This window comes from Anoplopoma fimbria, chromosome 11, assembly GCF_027596085.1.
Source record: "Anoplopoma fimbria isolate UVic2021 breed Golden Eagle Sablefish chromosome 11, Afim_UVic_2022, whole genome shotgun sequence".
Classification (NCBI taxonomy): Eukaryota; Metazoa; Chordata; class Actinopteri; order Perciformes; family Anoplopomatidae; genus Anoplopoma; species Anoplopoma fimbria.
Window position 1 is genome coordinate 21,243,427 of NC_072459.1, and position 19,628 is coordinate 21,263,054.

The window sequence follows — 19,628 nt, forward strand, 5'->3', positions numbered from 1 at the left end:
ATGATTTGATTTTAATCTGAGGTCAGATTCAGACATTATTACTTTGCAACAGATATACAAAATACATTTTCCACAAGTAAAGAAAACAGCTTCTTTTTGTTATTTTTGTTGAAGTTAGGTTTTTATTTTTATTGTCTTATCAAGAAATGGTCACAAAACATCATAGTTTGGCTTAAAATAGGTATGTTTGTTACAATATTTAAGTTACAGGCGGAAATCAAAATAAGCAAACAATGACTTTTGGATTCACATTAGACACAAACAGCAGTCTCCTGGGTAAAGTCCTTTGTCTTCCCCACCCATCAATCCTGACCTCCTCTGTGTGTAGACATCTGCGGACTGTGCATTTTCCAACAAAACATAATTGACAATACAGTTCTTTTAAAGTTTTTTTTAGAAGACCAGGCGAAACAATGACTTTTTAATATTAATAATATTTTTATTTAGTATATTGATTTTTCCTGGCTGCCATTCCACTAATCAAAATGTTGAGTTGTCTCGTATGACATGTATATATATATATATATATATATATATATATATATATATATATATATATATATATATATATATATATATATATATATATATATATATATATATATATATACATGTATATATATATACACATGTGTATATATATATATATATATATGTATATAGATATAATTAACAAACGTCTATAAATTATTTTACCTAAGAGCTTATAAAATCCCACTCCAGATCTGACTTTTTTCCAGGATGTCACTTTAAATAAAACACCTTTAAGACAATCATTTTTCTAATTCTTCGTGACAAAAGGTTAGTCGGGCTATAGTTCGGTGCTCGAGATGGAGTTATTGAAAAAGTAAAATATCTCTCTCCGCTCACATAATGAACTGTGTGGGATGACTGGGTGCCACATAATACAAATATGCAAAGACAGACAGACAGACAGACAGAAAAAAAAGGAGTGTAATGTGTAATTGGCATCTCAATAGTAAAGGTCCACATGTTCCCATGAGAGAGATGAGATATTCAAACTTTCCAATGAATGCTCAGTGTATTTATGTGTCCACCCACATGCAGTTGTTTTTTTTCAGCAGTGACACAACCACATTGGCGCCACAGTAATCAAGATGTCTCTTGAATTTGATATCACAACACCTTCATTCACAGTGTCTTTTAGAGAAAACAGAGACGTTGTCATGCTTTTGTAGACTTGCAGGTCAGAAAAGGGGTAGCAACAGAGGTAAAACCCCCAAAAGGTTTTGAAACGAAGAGCATATTTAGAAAGTTATCTGTTTTTGAATAGTGCTTTTTAATTATTATCTAATGTCTATGAACTTTTTTGGAATTATTTCCCTCCGATTGCCTAAAGACCCACAATCCTCCGCAGCCTTTCGAAATCAAATCAAATCTCTTTGTGTCATGTCATCAGTCGATGGGTGTGAGAAAGAGAAAAGAGGACGTTGCCAGCAACGAAGACACAAGAAACGCTCTCAACATTCAGCAGCGCAATACAGAGGTAAGATAAGCACTTCAGATGGAATCTCACTGTTATAGTATCAAGGTTAATTTCAATGTATTGAATCTTTTAGACATTTTCTACAAAATGGTAATTTCAACCAACTGGCACACTGCAACTTATTTTATCCAACTTCAAGGTTGTGACGGACATTATTTTATAGAATAACATAATCAGGTTACAAAAAAAATAATTTTATTATTACAGATGCTCAAACTAAATAAACAAAAAAAGATTGTCTGATTAAAAGTTTGGTCAAATTAGTTTACTAATCTGCAGCGTAATTCTCTCGTGTTCTCTTTTACTTTTTCTTTTGAGGCTTTCCTTCTCTTGTTACCGTATGATCTGATAAAATGTTAAAATCAACATATACCAAAGCATTTAAAAAGAACTTATTTGACACATATTCTATGATAAATTAATACACTTAACACTTGTTAAATACTTTTCATTTATATGTTTAATTTCAGGCACGTGGAACTTATTTTTCCAAATTTAAAATAATTCTGCTATTGTTCTCAATATCTGAGTAACATACAAACAGCTCAAATCGAAGTATAAAAAGTGAAACCCAGTGTCAGTTAGAAGTTGTCACACGTTACAGCCACGTTATCCTCGGTGAAAGCCCTGTAACCTTCTTATGCAGGTGGCAGGCTGTATTTGCTGAGGAAACCTCAAGCTTTGGCATTGTAACTGAACATGTAGCGGCAGGTGTGCGACAGCGGAGTATGTGAGGCTCCAAACGTGACTTGAAAGAGCAGATTTTTCAGACCACTCCCCAGGTTTATTCTGCACGAGTTTTCACCTCATCTCCCATCACCTCCCTCAGTCAAAACCATGCCGCGGTCGTTCCTCGTCAGGAGTAAAAAGGCTCACCTGCTCAGTCCATCCAAGGACTCCTACAGACAAAACTCCCAGGTCCAAAAAGACGACAATCAGCCTGTGCAATATGCGACGGGACAGGACATGAGGTGTCCTGAGGACGCTGTGAGGTCTTTGTCCCCCATGTTAGGGGTCAAAGACTTGCTGGATGAGACCTGCTCACCATGGGATGGGTTGGCAGTCAGTTCTCACAGGGCCGCCACAGATGATCCTTGGCGTTCAGGTACCCAACACTTTCCAATTAGTAAGTATACAGTATGTGTTCTTTGGATAGCATGCATCTCAGTCATAATTGAGACATACATTTTTGTAAAAGAAAGTGCACCTCTATACTCAAGTTTCATATTTGCACGCTTAAGGCTATACATACTAAGTAAAGGCCTTAAAAAATATGATTCTCTGTAGACTAAAGTCATTGTCATTCACAACCTTTCATATTCTAACGAAAGCCCCCACGGAGAACAAAGATGTCCCTCTGCCGGTCTCGCCTTGGACGGCGGACAGACACCAGGCATCTCAACGAGAGAGACAACTGGAGGGACTGGTCTACATGTTACTCAACCACACATCGCACACTGACCTCAAATCCCCCGTCAGCGAGTGTCCACTCTGTGAAAAGGTAGGAGGCCTCTGCATTGCGAAAATTTTCATGTCCTTATTATCTCCGTCCTAATCTGCTGCGATAAAGAAAGACTAAACCAGGATGAATAATGAAAAAAGTAACTGCCTAGATACAGAACCTGGCAATGTGTCAGAGGGTGACACGGCAGCAAAATGAATATTTAAGTAGATTCTGTGCTGTTCAACAGCAGTGTGATTCTTTTTATTCTTTTTATGGATTTTGTGAACAAAGGGGTCATTTTAAAAAGATAAGAGGCTTAACTGCTGCCAGAGGAATGCACGGTGAAAACTTGGGAGCAAAAATAGCGCATATATATATTTTTAACGCCTTATTTTCATTAGACTTCAGCCTTAAAAGTAAATTAATCTCCAAATCTCTGTGGATCAAAAAGTTTGAATGTTTCAGCTCAAGTTAAAATGTAAAATTAATTTAATACATATGAATTATTATATATATTTTAACTTATGTAATAAACAGTTTAGATAAAGATATCTGAAAGTCATATAAAAACATGTATATCTGTTTCAAAAGTACCTCAGATTTATCTTTGGCATTTCTTGTTACTGATCAGATGACATATACATGCTGATACAAATATACAGATTTCTTTTTACAGACATTTGAAATATTAATATGGTAGCAAACAACCATTGTCTATTTAAAAAATAAAGTGAAATAATGCTCCCTGACTAGTGTGTGATTTTATCCAAGCTTTTCTGTGCTTTGCTGACAAAGCAGGGTCGACGGCTCGTCCCTTTTAGTTCACTTTAGTGCATGTGAGCGTGCCCCGCTGGTTAGCTAACGGCCGCCACTCTGCACTGCTCTCACACGTCGGTGTGCAGCTTAAAACACCGGCCTGACAAACAGTGCCGTCGCGGCAGCATTGTGTAGCCTCCAGTTTCCCCCTCAGGTGAACACTGTTAGCTCTGTCAATACCATGGTTTGCACCGTTGGCGCTGTTAGTATCGTTAGCTGCTACCCTGAGCTGTTGTTGCCATGTTGAGAGCCGTTGAGAGACAGACTTTTTTTTTTATCTGGAGCTTCCACTCCAGAAACTTTTCTTGGCTGCTTCCATTGGATTTTTTTGCAATAACGTTAGCCACATTCCTAGACTCTGCTCTGTTGCTAATAACCTACCGTATTTTCCGCACTATAGGGCGCACTGGATTATAAGGCGCACTGTCAATGAATGGTCTATTTTCGATCTTTTTTCATATATAAGGCGCACCGGACTATAAGGCGCATTAAGCGAAACAAAACAGTCAGTCAGTCAAACTTCCTCCACTTCCGTACCATTGATTCATTAATGTTGAATTCTCTCGCAGCTGCTCTATTCCCATGTTCTACTGCGTGACTGACAGCCTTGAGTTTGAAGTCCGCGTCGTAAGCGTGTCTCTTGACAGGTGCCATTTTGGGGTCCTTATACACACACACTGTAATATGATGGTGAAGCACAGTATGTATTACTCCGCGACGCTCCTGACTACGGTAGCCGTAATGCTGCAAGCGGTGCGGCTTTGTAGTTTACCAAAGTCGTACTAAAACATGTTGACAGAGCGCCGTGTACCACACAAAACCGCTTCGAGGTCAGTAAGCACAACCAGAATTAATCCATATATAAGGCGCTCCGGATTATAAGGCGCACTGTCGTTCTTTGAGAAAATTAAAGGCTTTTAAGTGCGCCTTATAGTGCGGAAAATACGGTATACATTATTACTTTATTACATTTGTGTAATTTGTACAAAAATGAGTACAGGGAGTTTTGTGTCATATTTGCTAGGCAACCAGCGGTAACTCCAATAAGTTACGGATCACAGCTTAGGAGCACTGTGGGCTTTAGGAGCTCTGATAAGCAGATTTTAACAGTGCCAGATGTAGCCATGCCAGCTGTTTCCATTCTCTATGCTAAGCTAAGCTAACCAACAGCACAGACTTGACAGTGGTATCATTCTTCTCATCTTTTTTTTAAAACTCTCTCTGTCTCCCTCAGTCTCTTTCAGAAGTCTTAATATCAGGAGGTGGCCTGCAGGCTCAAATCCACAACACCCTCTCTTTCCCATTGACAAGATCACCGACCGCCACCGACATGCCCCTCATGCCTTTTGGCTTCAGAGCGATAGGCAGCTACGGTAGAGCTAAGGTACAGTGAAAAATAAATACATTACACTACATTACATTACAGTCATTTAGCAGACGCTTTTATCCAAAGCGACTTACAGGAAGTGTATTCAACATAGGTATTCAAGAGAACTACTAGTCACCAGAAGTCATAAGTGCATCTCCTTTCTTAAACAAGCATCTTAAAGCATAAGCCAGAGCAAAAGTATAGTGCAGAGGCAAATTACTACGAAAACAATAATTGCAACAGACTAATACGAATATAATAAGTGCTACAAACCACTACGAATAGGATAAGTGCAACAACTAATACGAATGCAAATAGTTTCATAATTCTCAGTACAAACACATGACTCATTCAGGGGTTTGTCCTCATGTCAAAGTCAATTTGTTTGCGTATCCAGGAGCGTAGCTTTGACTGCAAAGTGTGCGGGAAGGTGTTTAAGCGCTCATCCACCCTGTCCACGCACCTCCTCATCCACTCGGACACGCGGCCCTACCCCTGCCAGTACTGCGGCAAAAGGTTCCACCAGAAGTCGGACATGAAGAAGCACACCTTCATACACACGGGTGGGTGAACACACAACAGTGGGGCGAGCTTGTGCTGTGAACATGATCAAACTCGCTCAAACTCGGTGCGCTTTCTTTCTCCCACAGGTGAGAAACCGCATGTGTGCAAAGTGTGCGGTAAAGGATTCAGCCAGAGCTCCAACCTCATCACCCACAGCCGAAAGCACAGCAGCTACCGGCCGTTCAGCTGCCCCGGCTGCCAGCACAGCTTCCAGCGCAGGGTGGACCTACAGCGCCACCGAGAGACGCACTGCGGCTATGCAGACGTGTATCCTCAGAGCTGAGAACATGAGGCAATGGAGGAATGGGGAAATAGAATTTGTAAATAATTTTCAATCCATCATAATTGTAAAAGTCAGAATGGTAACACCTTGCGTAATAAAAACCTGATTGATTTGTTGAAGAATGGTATTGGTTTGAATTTTTTTATTTTTGAAAAGAAATGTTTTTGTTGTAGATTTGTATCTTTCAGGAAACACGCTGTCATTCACAAATGGCTGTTTTTTTGTTTCCCAGGATGTGCCAGGAAACAAGTGGACCATCAACCAATCACATTGTGCAATTTTCAGGGAACTTATTTCCTCAGAAAGTTGTGCGGATATGATTGCAGTTTGTGTGTACATATGTGTGTGTGTGTGTGTGTGTGTGTGTGTGTGTGTGTGTGTGTGTGTGTGTGAGATTTTCCCCATTATTGAAGAAGCATCCTTAATACACTGCAGCTGGGCTCCCAGCAGAGATGATTGATGATGACACATCCACAGAATGTGCTTCCAATTAAAGTAAAAATAAAAAAGGACAAACATGTGAAAACATTGAACCATTTTTAAAGCACATTGTTACATTTATATACTGTGATTTAAAGCTGCACTGATCAATATTTTCATGTTAACAACCGATCGAAAGACTGTAACAACTGAACTGAGTATTAGCACCAAAACTCTGTTCTGCGGAGCATTTTTAACAACTTATTTTTGTTGTTTTATGGATGCAGCTTTAATGTTTTGGCCACTCTTGCTGTTCTTGTTCGGGGGTTTTTTTTACCTGCAAAAAAGCTTTTAAAACTGAGCACAACCTGCTCAGCACCACGTATACGGCAGAAAGACACTTAGTGACTAGCTGGTGAACATAGTGGACATTTAGCAGCTAAAGGATATTTTTCTCAGGACATAGCGTGAACCAAAACAGAGCTAAAAGGAAAGTGTGTGTTGAACCTTGTTAGGTGGACAGCAACATGATCATTGTTGCTCTGTTTCTGTTAAATGTGGAAATAGGCAACTCTTTGTTCACTCATTAGCCACATCACCATTATATACTGTCAGGGGAAAACACATATATGTCAGCCTTCCGTTCACTATTAATATATTTATCAGTGCATATTAACTTCCCTTGATTTGCATGTGATTTGAAAGTTAAACAGCGAGTCGACATGGATCTTAGCACGTTTAATAATAATAATAATAATTAAGCCTTTATTAGTCCCACAATGGGGAATCAATTCTCTGCATTTAACCCATCCCAGAGGAGCAGTGGGCTGCTAAGAGGCGCCCGGGGAGCAACTTGGGGTTAGGTGTCTCGCTCAAGGACACCTCAGCATGTTGACTGTAGAGGGATTCGAACCACCAACCTTGTGATTACGGGACAAGCGCTCTACCTCGTGTGCCACAGCTGCCCATCTTATACATCTTACATCTTATATGCCACATAAACAAAACAGAATTTTACAAATGAATGCAGTTTTCCAGCTGATTCACAGCACAAACAGGGTAAATGACTGTAAAACAGGGTCTCTTCAAACAGGCCCTCGCAGTAACCTCTCAGTTCATCTTTGACCTCGTGCTCCGTCTCTAAAAGGTGACAATGTGATGATGTGGTTTCTGTTTGAGTCACTCCCACAGAGTTTAGATCCCATCGAATCCAGATTAACGTCTCCATGTGACGAGTCCCTGCCACTTTTGAAATGACTCGATGCAGAATGACTTGCGGCAACAAACGTTACTGTATTCACATGGTTTCTGTCCTCACACATTTCTGCTCCTTAGCGATGAACGATGCAGAACGATGCAGAACAAAGGGCACGAAACACGGCTCTAGCAGCTGTGCTAGCTCACACACACACACACACACACACACACACACACACACACACACACACACACACACACACACACACACACACACACACACACACACACACACACACACACACACACACACACACACACACACACACACACACACACACACACACACACACACACACACACACACACACACGGTGTTAGAACATCACTGTCCCAGTTCTCCTTTCTCAGATTTGCAGGAAATCCTGAGAGAGAGATAAAAGAATAAAAAACTGTTCAGACTAACACACATCGGAGTCGTAATCTACAGGTGTTTGCCTAATGCTGATACATTTTCTGGAACTGCCGGCGCTTCTAACCGCGACAGTTTATTTTAAATCCCCCGCTTTGACATTGAGTTCACTCTGCAAGCTTGTAAAGATGTGGTTAATTTGAGCAGAGGGGTAGCTTTACTTGCATTTTTTGTCTATAGAAATGTGATGCAATGTGTAGCTGGCATTTCATTCAAATCATTTGGATGGTACTTCGTGTCAAGTAAATAAGATCATTTAGCAGCCCACAAAAGCTGTTTGCCCACTACTTGTATTATTAAAGGATTTCTTTAAAGGATTTCATTGAACCGAATTTAATTTGTTTTTGTTGAAAGAGCTGTCAAATGAGAATCATTTAACCTGGAGCCCTGAGCTAAGGACAAAAATGTGTTCTGATTAGCCATTGGTCACATAAATTCAAGAGTAGTTTCAAAAGACTGGAACCCACACATTTGATGATTCCCCATTAAAAGAGTTATCCCCTAAATTAGCAATTTAGCTCACTTAGTACTCCCACAACACTGTCAAAGTCATGATGGAGACTGTTTTCTGTTTTAAGTATCAAAATACATGCAGCAGAAACAGATTTTTTAATTTTTTATTCCATGCATGCTTATTTTTTGTCAGAAATTTGCAACTGATTTATGTTATGCTAGCCTCAGGCATAGATGAGCTGCGGACTACAGAGGTAAGGTAAGCGGTCTTCTATCTAACTCCACAACCCCCCTTTTTTCTTTTTTCTTTCAAACTTAGGCCCCAAATGATGCTGAGTAACATGATCACTTGAGGCAATATATCAGACGTCACAAAAGACAAGTAATGCAGCTGAACTCCCCCAACATAGACTTCAATGGAGGACCATCCTCGTCAGATTTTACCTCTTACACCGAGGTGGACGCCTGATCAGAAGGTGACGGTGGATTCCAGGTGTCGTGTCCTCCATGAGTGTGGTCTGTTACAAGACGTTCTCCTCCAAGTGATGCTCGACGAGCCCCTTCAAAAGATATAATAATAGAGTCTCTTTATATTGTGTCCACACAACCACAGATGGAGAACACCGTAGTTAATGATGTTTAACCTGCATGATTCTCATTTATTTTATATTATTTTAAATATTGGTTACATCCTGGATACCAACTGGTGGTTGTTTCGATGTTTTCACATTTTGCATCCAAGTCAAAACTTACTGTAAACAGAGTCGGCAGTGATGTCATACCTTTAATTACCCCAAACCCAAATTATACCCCTAAAATGAACTGGCTGTGTGTTGAATTACTATTATGTTACATAAATCAGTGATCAACAGTAGAAAAATGGATTTGATGGTGACAATTTCTTATGTCATATGTCCTGGATATTCAGTCACGTGACTTTGGATCTTGGATGCATATGTATTTTGGCATTCTTACTTTTCAGTGACAGAAGGAAGCTGATCTTGTTACCTGTATAGTAATAGATGCACCACAGCCCCCCCATCAGGCAGATGCCCATCACAAAGGCAGCGAAGACAATTCCTAACACCAGTCCTGTCGGCAATGCAGAGACACAGTGTTCATGAGACAGTGAGGGAGCACAGCAGGTTAAATAGTCTCACAGTAACATGAAAAACATTGACCGAATAAGTGGTACTCACTGCTGTGCTCTGGGTCTGGACTGGCTATCGGTGAGACACTCAATCTCTTGGTTCTTTGGCCAACAGGGGGCTCCGGTTTGGGTGCCAGTGAGCTAATGGGCCGGGTGACCACCATGGGCCTGTAGAGGTTTCTGATCTCACACTGACAGAGGGAGCACAGGAGAAGGAAGGCATATATGTTAGTTATGCTTTCATTGGTGTTACAAAGCAAAAACTGTGATTCAACACTAAGTGGAACAGATAAATAATTATATACAATCCTAAAACCTTTTCACACTGATTAACATTTGTTTTAGTTCTTAAATGTCCTACGTGCGATATCAAATTGCACAAACAAGCTTTCTTTGGGTCTGTTCCCTATTGAAGAGTGAACATTTTCAAGTATTTTTTGCATATATGAATATTCACATTCTTGCTGGAATACCACTTACATATCTGTAATGGAATTATGAAGCTACTGCTAGCAGCTGGTTAGCTTAGCCTAGCACATAGACAGGAAAGAGCTAGCCTGACTCTGCCCAAAAGTAACAAATAAAGTGTTTTTTTCCCAAACAGCTCAGGGGACTCTCTGAGAGGAACTGCCGACTAGGGAGCAGTACATACCATCAAGGGATTTTTTTATGTTTGCAATTGCACCGCCAATAGAAACGATGAAGTGGCATAAAGCATGATTTATGCTTGCCGTGCAGGTGACAACACGGCCAAAGTGACGTCACACCATCAGACACGGCGGATGGGCGGAGAAAATGGAGATCTTAGAAGACCTTTGAGAAAGTTTTGCTGCAAGGAGAAACTAGAACAAAGTATAAAAGTTATATAAAAGTATATAAAATCCAAAGGCTCCCTCGTAACAATAACCAGGGTTTAAGAGTTGTCTGGTGAATAGCAACGCGTTGAAATTGAGTTGCCCTTCTGCATCATACATAAGCTCAGTAAAGCCTGAGCTTCACTCCATTACAAGCTGCTATTTGTGTTTTATGTTGTCTGTCGTTTACCGGCTAAAAGGTTTTTAAAAATGCTGGCTGCTGGTGCTGCACTGTTCTGCAATCAGAGAACACATTTTCACAAAACATGTGTGGGACTGTGTGGGACTTGTGTATCCCAATCTGTTGGCGCAAACACTGTTTCATCAGGATGTTTTCATTTTCCGAGATGATAAATTCCCCATGCATGCTGGTGTAGAAATACAAGAGTAGTTTCAAAACCTTGCAACTATCTAATCTAAAAACAAAAAAGTCCCTCAAAATGTTGTTCAAAGAGCTACTGTCGTTCCTAGTTGTTGTGGTGCGCACACAATAAAAACAGGGGGATCTTAAAACTATGAAAAAGCTCCGGTGGCCCAAAATAGCCTATTATCTTGTCTTTACCATGAGGTTGCCAGGCAACCAACTAAGGCTCCAGGGAAGACGCTGCTCTTGGCCAATAAATAGTCCACAATGTGTTTATATGTGAGCGATGGTAGGCCAATTTTGTTACGCTTAGACAGAACCAAGCTAGCTGTTTCTAGTCTTTATGCTAAGCTAAGCTAACCAGCTGCGGGCTGTAGCCTTATAGCTAGCATTCACACATGAGAGTTGTATCAATCTTCTTATCCGACTCTTTACACAACCAACTCTGCTCCCAGCAGACCACATGACACATGACAATAAAACCTGTGCAATACAATACACTGTGCAATAATAGTTAGAATAGTTTTTCTGTCTGTAAATATAATATTTCAGTTATTGTTGTTTTTCTACTGTTTCTTATTGCTTATTTATAATACTTGTTTTTTTAATTTTTATATTTTTATTTTTTATCTTGTCTTTCTTTTACTATGTCTCTTGTGTGCACTTTACTCTATGCTGCTGTAAGCCTGCAAATTTCCCCGCTGCGGGACTAATAAAGGATTATCTTATTTTATCTTATCTTACAAGAAAGTGATTTCCCAACTCTTCCCTTGATGCATTTGACAGGAGGCTTTGCTCTTTACCCGTTTTGTGCTGTGAAATGTAGCCCTAGTGTGCTAACTGTTTGCCTACCTGGTGCCTGGAAGATGTAGTCACAAGCGGAGGGATATGTAGCCCACCCTGACACTCATTCTTTACTGTTTCCTCTGTGGGTTCCTCTCTTTTTGGGTCTGAGACACACAGACGGAGGCTGCAGTGGAGGAACTGCATAGAGTCATTATAAACTGGCCGAAGGATGAAACTAAATCTCAGGGGACGTATCTCCTCCTCTCCTCCCACGTTTGCGCTACTCTTTTCCATCCTCTCTGGTGCTTCTCTCCCTCTTCTGTCAACTTTGTGTTGGAGTGGGACATCTACATCTCTGCCTTTTTCCATTACATCCATCTCCTCCTTTTCATCTTCCTCTTCATCACCACCAACTTCGGCCTTTTCTTCCTCTTCAGCTTCATCTTTTGTCTTTGCACTGAGGGTCAGTGAGGGGTCTGAGGAGCAGCCGTCGCTTATGACGGTCCAGAAACGAGACTTTTTAGGGTCCGACAGAGGAGATACCACACATGACTTCACCTCCATTGCATCTATGAGGGGCCCTTTGGCTGAAATCTGCAGTAGGAGGAATAACAAAACAGTGAGGAAGAAGAGAAATTGTAGGTGAATTTTTGGACGAGGGAATTTAATGATGCGCCATGAAGTAAGTTTTCGGTTTTGGCTGTTTTTTACTGGTAACAGTACCATAAAGATACAACAATCAAACCCCAAAAGTGAAAGGAAAGAATTTGGTTTTGACAGTGTGCGTCAAATAAGCTCAGAAAATATACGAGACACACACACAGACCTCAACGTAGACACGATGGTCTGCAGTTATGACACAGGGCCCGCTTCTCCTCTGTTTGTAGCTCTCAGTGACAAAGAGCTTCAGAAGAAGAACTGGCTCAGATCTGTGTCTGGGTGTTGGAAGGTGTCTCAGTCCTGGATTAGGACCCGGACTCTCGGTTGCCCAGGGGACCAGCCCTGCCAGAGGTGTGTTTATGTTGACGTTGTCCCCGTCAGCAGGACCAGTGAGCGTTGGGACTGCAGCCAAACAGCTAAACTGAGAGGACGAACAGGAGACTGCAGGTTAAAAATACTTAATGAATAATGAGGCACCAAAATAAAGGTTGAAGGTATACGGACATCTCACATTTATGCCGAGTGGACTTTTGGACTTCATTTCCGTTTCACTGAGCGACAGGATGGTCTGAGGCTCGTCTCTCCATAATAAAACCTGGCCAGAGAGGAGGGGGACAGAAAGGTGTACCGTATGGGTTAATTCATTGCAACTATGTAAGCCCATGAGGTGTAAGAAAATGTCAATACACTTGAGTATTGTGATATTCTGTTTTGCGATATTGTATTTATTCTCAAAAACACAAAATAAACTTTTTTTTAGTCAGGTTTTATACATATGGGGATGTGTTTTTAAACAGTTTTCCTAAAATAAGACTTCAAATCAAAATATATCGCAATATATAGAACCAGATTCATGTATTCATATTTCATTTATATCTCCTATCCTATAGTCTCATCTTTGTAAAGAAACTGCTCCTAATGCACTGGGGGGGAGAAGTGCCCACTTCAAAGATATGGCTTAGTGACCTCACAAACACCCTTCATTTACAAAGAAAAAGGCACACTGTTATGGACAAGTTTCCCTATTTTGACAAGTTTTGGTCACATCTCAATTGATATCTTACAACAGTGTCGGAAAATTAAATGATCATTCCCCCCCTTACACCAAGAAAGTAGAGAACTGATGGAAGTGTAGGGTTGGTATTGTCTTTTGTACCACTTACACTACTTGAGTAGTATCCCATTTTTAGGCTTTAACACTAGCTGTTCTGGTCATGATGACCTGGGTCACAAGTCGCACAGGGGACAACTTTCACTTACCACAATTTCAAGTGTCTATTATGTGCCTTGTGTGTTTGATTCTGCCATTGTGTGGTAAACTTTGACCTCATTTTGAATTCATGTGTTTGCCCCTCTGTGCTCTCGAAGCTTCGCTCATCCGGTTTCTGCTGTTTTCTCCTTCTCAATTCCCATCTCTGATTTTCTCTACCTTTGGTGGTTTATATGAATTAATAGGACAAAAATGACAGAAAATCTGCCAGAATTCGATAAAAGTTTGATGAAAAAAAATATAATATGGTTTATTATATGGGGGTTTAATTGACAACAAAGTATTAAAGATACAATAGTTTTTCGATATTTTAAACCCTTTCTTTCAAAATTTCTTATCTTACCATGTTTTTGTACTGCACCCCTCTCGACTGTCCCAGGAGCAGACCCTCGGTCCCACAGGAAATTACCGGGAACACCAACAGGAAATGGCTCCCATTGGACTGAGCCTGGCATGTTGGGTCTTGCAGAGTCACGGCAGTCACTGGTACAGACAAGCTCTGGAGGGGAGAACTGATGTGAGACGACGTAACTTTCATATGAATAATCTTTCTGTACAAGTGGAAAGATGTACACATAGTTTGTTTAATAATAACTGCTAGTGCTAGTTTAACAAAACTAAGGGTCTACTGTACCTTTGTGGCTGTACTTTGATACAATGGTTCTAATGAATGGCAACATGCTGAAAATGACAATGCCTACATGTTTAGCATGTTTAGGTATGATGTTCACCATCTTAGTGTTCACATTTGCTAGGTAGCACTTACACAAAATACAGCTGGGGCAAATGGGAATGTCATTAATTTTGCAGTTATTTGTTCATAAACCAAAGTATTGGACAAAGACCTTATGATAGCGGTACAAGTCTGAAGATCACTTATAACAATCCATCCTGAAGGGGACATGAATGCTTGTACCAAATTTCATTGGAATCCATTCAATATTTACTGTGCTACTCATTAAAAAGCCACAAACGACTAAAGTCATGGGGAACACCAGTCTGTAAGATGTATCCTCTAGGGACCACAACTGTAATGTAATGGACTTCATGACAATCCATTTATAAGCGGAATATTTGGAGTTAAACATTGCCATTCATAGAGGCATGGCAACATTAAAAAAAAACATTTTCCTCCCATAATCAAGAAATTCAGTTCAAGAAGGCTGCCATCCTTAAGAAAGCATACGAGTTGAAATCCTTAACCCTACCAACCTTCCACCAATCTTGTTCATCTGCAATACACTAAATAAATCCTGCGAAGAAGGCAACGAGTGCTAGCCAATCAGAGGCAGAGTAGGGCGGTTCTTTGCGGAATGCCGCCGGGGGAAGAAATTGATCAAACTACTGTAGAAACATTTAATTTGGCTTTCGGATGAAAGGGCACTCTCTGTGCCATTGTTTACTCTTCCTAAGGCAGCCTACCCTGCATTTATTAAATCTGATATCAACAACTTCAATGACACTTTGAAGAGATTCTGTGAACAAAACAAAACAAAAAAAACTTTGCATCCAAAATTCCTTTCATGTTTTTTTTGGTGGGGGCATTTTGGGCGTTGTGCAGCAAGACTTAAATGCTACACTGCAGTAGTTACTACATGTAAAGTTGATATGGCTTTAATCTTAGGAAAGACACAGATCAACATTTGCATCCTTTTCTCGCTTTTTCTGATCTCCACTAAACACCTGAGGGGAAACATTTGGCTCCAACTGCAGAAAAACACGCTGTGTTCAAGAGCCAGTCACTTACATACAGTGGGTTTATCAGAGTTTTAAAAACAAAACAGTTAAAAGTCACTTATTTGCATTCTGTGTTTTTTTAAAAATTATTTTCATTTTCAAATAGACATGTAAACAATGCAAGTAAAGTGGTGGTTTGAATTTGATTCATGTACAAGATATGCCTAGCAAAAACCACAGTTACCTAATTGTATTGATGATTATAGTTTACTTTGTGTTGCAAGTTTAAACAGATTTAAACTTATTAATTGATTTGGCTGCTGCCACAAGTGGCTGCTGGGCATTATGGTCTTTGAGAAACCCTGGTATATATAAATTTGCGGTAGGCAGCTTCTCTCTTTATGAATCGTTTACATCTAATACTGAGGTATGAAGACCTGCATGACGTGTTGGTCCACGGTCACGCTTAGGCGTCCGTCCTCACACTGCACCGTGAAACTCTCTGGGCCTCCTCCTGCTCCGCCTCCAGCGTTCAGCCACTGCCTCAGCCTGCGCTCCTTGGCCCAGGGCGGCCTCACCACCACAGGATTCATCACGGCAACCGCGTCTGTGGCGCAGACAGGCAGGAGACACAGAGACAGCCACGCAGAGACGGTAAACACTCAAACTTCCAATACACCTTTTATTTGACATATGTGATGGAAATATTATGGTTTTTTCGTTTCTCATCCTCCATCGCAAAGCAAATAATTCTCCTATACAGAGAGGAAACTTGGGCAGATTTCAAAATAAAGTGAGGTCACTCACAGAGTGATGGAAACAAGAGACACACAGGGGTCCTGACCTGTCCCGCCCCCAGCCAGCTGGATCACAAAGCGATTGGCCAGGTCAGCCTCGGTGTATGAGGTCAGCCTGGTATAACCCCTCTCTCGGACCCACGCAAGAAGGTCAGGTATGGTGGACAGGTCAGAGTTCAGTGTACTGGACAGGGTTAGGTCGGGCTCAGGTGGGTAGGGTGGGGACAGGCTGTTAGAGGACTACGAGAGAGAGAAGACAGAAACAAAGAAAATTCAGGTTAAAACATGATATGCAACAGGGGAAAATCCCAGTTGCCCTGTTGGTAATCTATCCTTTTATCTGTTTGTGGCTTATTCGGCTCTGGTAGGATAGTTACTTGTCAAAGGTAGACCCCGCCCTAAAGCATACCCTGCTTATGGTCTATTTGACTCTAATTGGACCATAATTTACTAAACGAACATCATGCTGTAATGAAGAAGACTTAAAACTAGAGATTGAGACCATAAACTCATGTTTACAATGTTTACTGAGGTAATATTCAAGTGAGAAGTAGGGTCATTTTCTCATAGACTTCTATACAATCGGATTATTTTTTGCAACCAGAGGAGTCTCCCCCTGCTGGTTAGTAGAGAGAATGCAAGTTTTAAGACACTTCCTCACTGGCTTCACTCTTCCTGAAGAACCTGAGGTTGCTGCCTTTTTCCACCAGCGCTGAGCATGACATGTGTAGCCAAACATGCCAAAAATCCTACTTGACTTTGATCCTAATGACCAGCTTGTTGATCAATCCAAAATGACCTTATATGAAAACACATGAGAAGATGTAAACAGAGCTTTGGAGCAGTTGGAGGTTTTCCTATTTCCCTACTTTTACAAAATTCCACATAAAGCATGGAAGTTTATATACTTTTTAGACCGAGCAATTTCCTAAAAAACCTTGGTGCGCTAATGATTATTTACAGCGGCAGGACGGTGTATGTGGGATTGAGTCGAAATTAACTACAGTGTGGCTCGCTGGTGTGTTTTAATAATCTTTGGGCAATTATGGAGCTCTATGGCACAGAGGGAAAAGATATATCAGGCTTTGACTAAATAGGCAATATATGCCAGTAGTATTAATTCATTTTAGATTTTTTAATTAGTTATTGACAATAATATAGATATAAAATAGAATTACGCCATCTTTTTCTATCATCTTTAACTGCTTATCCATAAGGGGCTGAACAGAAGAAAACCAACTCTATACAGCAGTTGTTAGATGCATAAATCAGATGACATATTGACACAGAGAGGAGATGGGGTCCTTACATGAACAGAGATATGACCCCGGACACCATGAGCAACAATGGCCCAGTTGACTGGCACGGAGCTGCTGAGAATAAGTACAACCGTCTGGGTCTTTGAGTTGGCCACCAGGGGCACAAGAGAGACGATCACCTCCACTTGGAGGGAGCTGGAGGAGATGGAGGGAGAGACAAGATTGTACTTAGCGCTGCCGTGCAACAACAGCTGTTATATGCTCTCGCTGAGGCCTTTTCCCCCGAGGCTTCTCACCCGCAGAGCCCTGAGCCGGCCGAATGGAGCTTGATCATGTGGACTTCGGGGCCGGTCCCACCTGTCGGAGAGCCGGTGCAGCCCTGCACTTCTTGTGGCTGCAGTTCAGAGGTCAGGTAGTTGTGAGAGAGGAACATGGACTGCAGCCGGCACACAGCAGGCTGAGTGGGATCTGGAACATGGAGGCAAAATAAGAGGGAGGTAGGTTTCACAGAGCACCAAACCCGTGCACAGAGGTTTAGGTTAAAGCAGTAGTTTGGGAAATGTGTCTGCTTACTTTCTTTAGAGCATTAAATGAGAAGAATTATACCTCTTTGTGTGTTAGTATAAGCATTATTATTACATATTATTTTATTTATCACATTTTTTTTTTTTACTTGTTTCCAGTAATTATGCTAAACTAAGCTAACTGGCACCATGCATGTATATGAGGGCTATTGATCTTCTCATCAAATTCTTAACAAGAAAGAAAATAAAAGTCAAAATGTCAAACTATTCCTTTCAGATTTTGTATACTTTTACAGTAAACCCGACTGAAGAGTGAGGCGCTTTAAACACTGTCCCTTTATATGATTCACTTCATCTACCCAACATTCTGAAAAGAATTTCAACTTTTGTAAATGGTTGAATGTAATTTATCATCACTATGATTTTTGGGGTCTGTTGGTGGCTCACCCTCTCCCAGTGGGATGTAGACTTGATTGCCGTGTGTTGCGTGTGTCAGAGAGGACAGGCTGCCGTGGTGCTTCAGAGCCCAGTGGTGCAGCGCACGGGGACGAAAAGGTAGCGAATGCACCGTTTGCACGTTCAAATGCAGAGTACGTGACTCCACGCTGGAGTTTGAGGATACCTAGCAGATGAGGACAAAGGAGAAGATTTCAACGGGGAAAAGACGTTGATGGAACAGAAAAGACGGCTTACACATCATACAGCATATCATTTATATGAGCACTAAATCAAATGAGAATTGGACGTGAGTGACACTGAAGGTGTCATGTGACACAGATGTGATGTGACACACTCTGACTGACCTGCACCAGCACTGGCAGGTTGGGGGGCAGTCCGTCAGCCTCCAGCCACCAGGTGAGTGGGAGCTTGGAGCTGAGCAGCAGGTGGAGGGCTCTGAGAGGTGAGGGGGATGGAGACAACCGCTTCAGCAACACTGTCACCTGAGGACAGAAGAGGAAAGGGCTGTGATGTGGTTTCACATATCTATAACTAATATATCTATAACTAATACACACACACACACACACACACACACACACACACACACACACACACACACACACACACACACACACACACACACACACACACACACACACACACACACACACACACACACACACACACAATTTACTTTTCAGATTAGATTGATTTTTTAAATTTCTAAAATATGAAATATGATGTGCTTAATTATCCAACAGTATATAAAGTAGTTAAAATGTGCTCAACCTATAAAAAATATTTATATATATATATATATATTTTAGAGCACATTTTAACAACTTTATAAACTGTTGGATAATTTAAAGCACATAATTATATTTTCTAAATGAGATAATTTTAATCTGAAAAGTAAATAGTAACTAAAGCTGTTTGATAAATGTTGTAGTATAAAATTGAAAAATCCAAGTAAAGTACAGCACAAATTAGTACTTAAGTACAGTATCTCAGTGAATGTACTTTTGACCACTGCCTCCATACCCTTAAACCCAGTTTGCGTTAGATCACTACCTTGTTTTCAGGGCTGTTTGTCACTCTCCCCACTGCAATGACATGAGTTTCCTTGTCTCCGCGTTCCCTAGCCGCACAACCTGGCCCAGCCTCAAACCTCTCCAGCAGACCCTGAACAGGGTGTAGTGGCCCCGCTGGTGCCACGGAGCAAAGCACCTCCACACTGTGAGCTGAGGAGGAACAGTAGAAGCTTGACTATGAAGTGCGATCAAAAACAAAACTGCAGGTGGGGTGTAGACCACTATTCCTT

General features: G+C 40.9%; 2 protein-coding genes across 2 annotated transcripts in view; one reads left to right on the forward strand and one right to left on the reverse strand.

The window, feature by feature from the left end:
- The first annotated feature begins 1,433 nt into the window (after window positions 1-1,433).
- On the forward strand, window positions 1,434-6,094 carry LOC129098918 (zinc finger protein Gfi-1b-like). Its single transcript, XM_054608054.1, has 6 exons — window positions 1,434-1,507; window positions 2,337-2,612; window positions 2,839-3,008; window positions 5,002-5,151; window positions 5,534-5,699; window positions 5,787-6,094. The coding sequence occupies exons 2-6, from the start codon at window positions 2,345-2,347 to the stop codon at window positions 5,981-5,983; spliced, it is 951 nt and encodes a 316-aa protein (XP_054464029.1). The 5' UTR covers window positions 1,434-1,507; window positions 2,337-2,344; the 3' UTR covers window positions 5,984-6,094.
- Window positions 6,095-8,972: 2,878 nt separating this feature from the next.
- Window positions 8,973-19,628, reverse strand: part of engl (endoglin, like) — an 11,080-nt gene continuing 424 nt past the window's right edge. The window contains exons 2-15 of the mRNA XM_054608326.1: window positions 19,379-19,548; window positions 18,670-18,807; window positions 18,314-18,488; window positions 17,639-17,810; window positions 17,393-17,537; window positions 16,131-16,323; window positions 15,724-15,893; window positions 13,953-14,108; window positions 12,851-12,934; window positions 12,506-12,760; window positions 11,746-12,273; window positions 9,707-9,866; window positions 9,534-9,617; window positions 8,973-9,085 (exon numbers count right to left, since the gene is read on the reverse strand). Of these exons, the coding sequence (XP_054464301.1) occupies window positions 8,973-9,085; window positions 9,534-9,617; window positions 9,707-9,866; window positions 11,746-12,273; window positions 12,506-12,760; window positions 12,851-12,934; window positions 13,953-14,108; window positions 15,724-15,893; window positions 16,131-16,323; window positions 17,393-17,537; window positions 17,639-17,810; window positions 18,314-18,488; window positions 18,670-18,807; window positions 19,379-19,548 (2,543 nt within the window). The remainder of the gene's footprint in view (window positions 9,086-9,533; window positions 9,618-9,706; window positions 9,867-11,745; window positions 12,274-12,505; window positions 12,761-12,850; window positions 12,935-13,952; window positions 14,109-15,723; window positions 15,894-16,130; window positions 16,324-17,392; window positions 17,538-17,638; window positions 17,811-18,313; window positions 18,489-18,669; window positions 18,808-19,378; window positions 19,549-19,628) is intronic.

Coding starts and splice junctions, on each gene's coding strand:
- LOC129098918 (XM_054608054.1), top strand. CDS start 2,345: ATGCCGCGGTCGTTCCTCGTCAGGAGTAAAAAGGCTCACCTGCTCAGT. Junction 3,009..5,001: donor AGTGTCCACTCTGTGAAAAG/GTAGGAGGCCTC, acceptor TGTCTCCCTCAG/TCTCTTTCAGAAGTCTTAAT. Junction 5,700..5,786: donor GCACACCTTCATACACACGG/GTGGGTGAACAC, acceptor TTTCTCCCACAG/GTGAGAAACCGCATGTGTGC.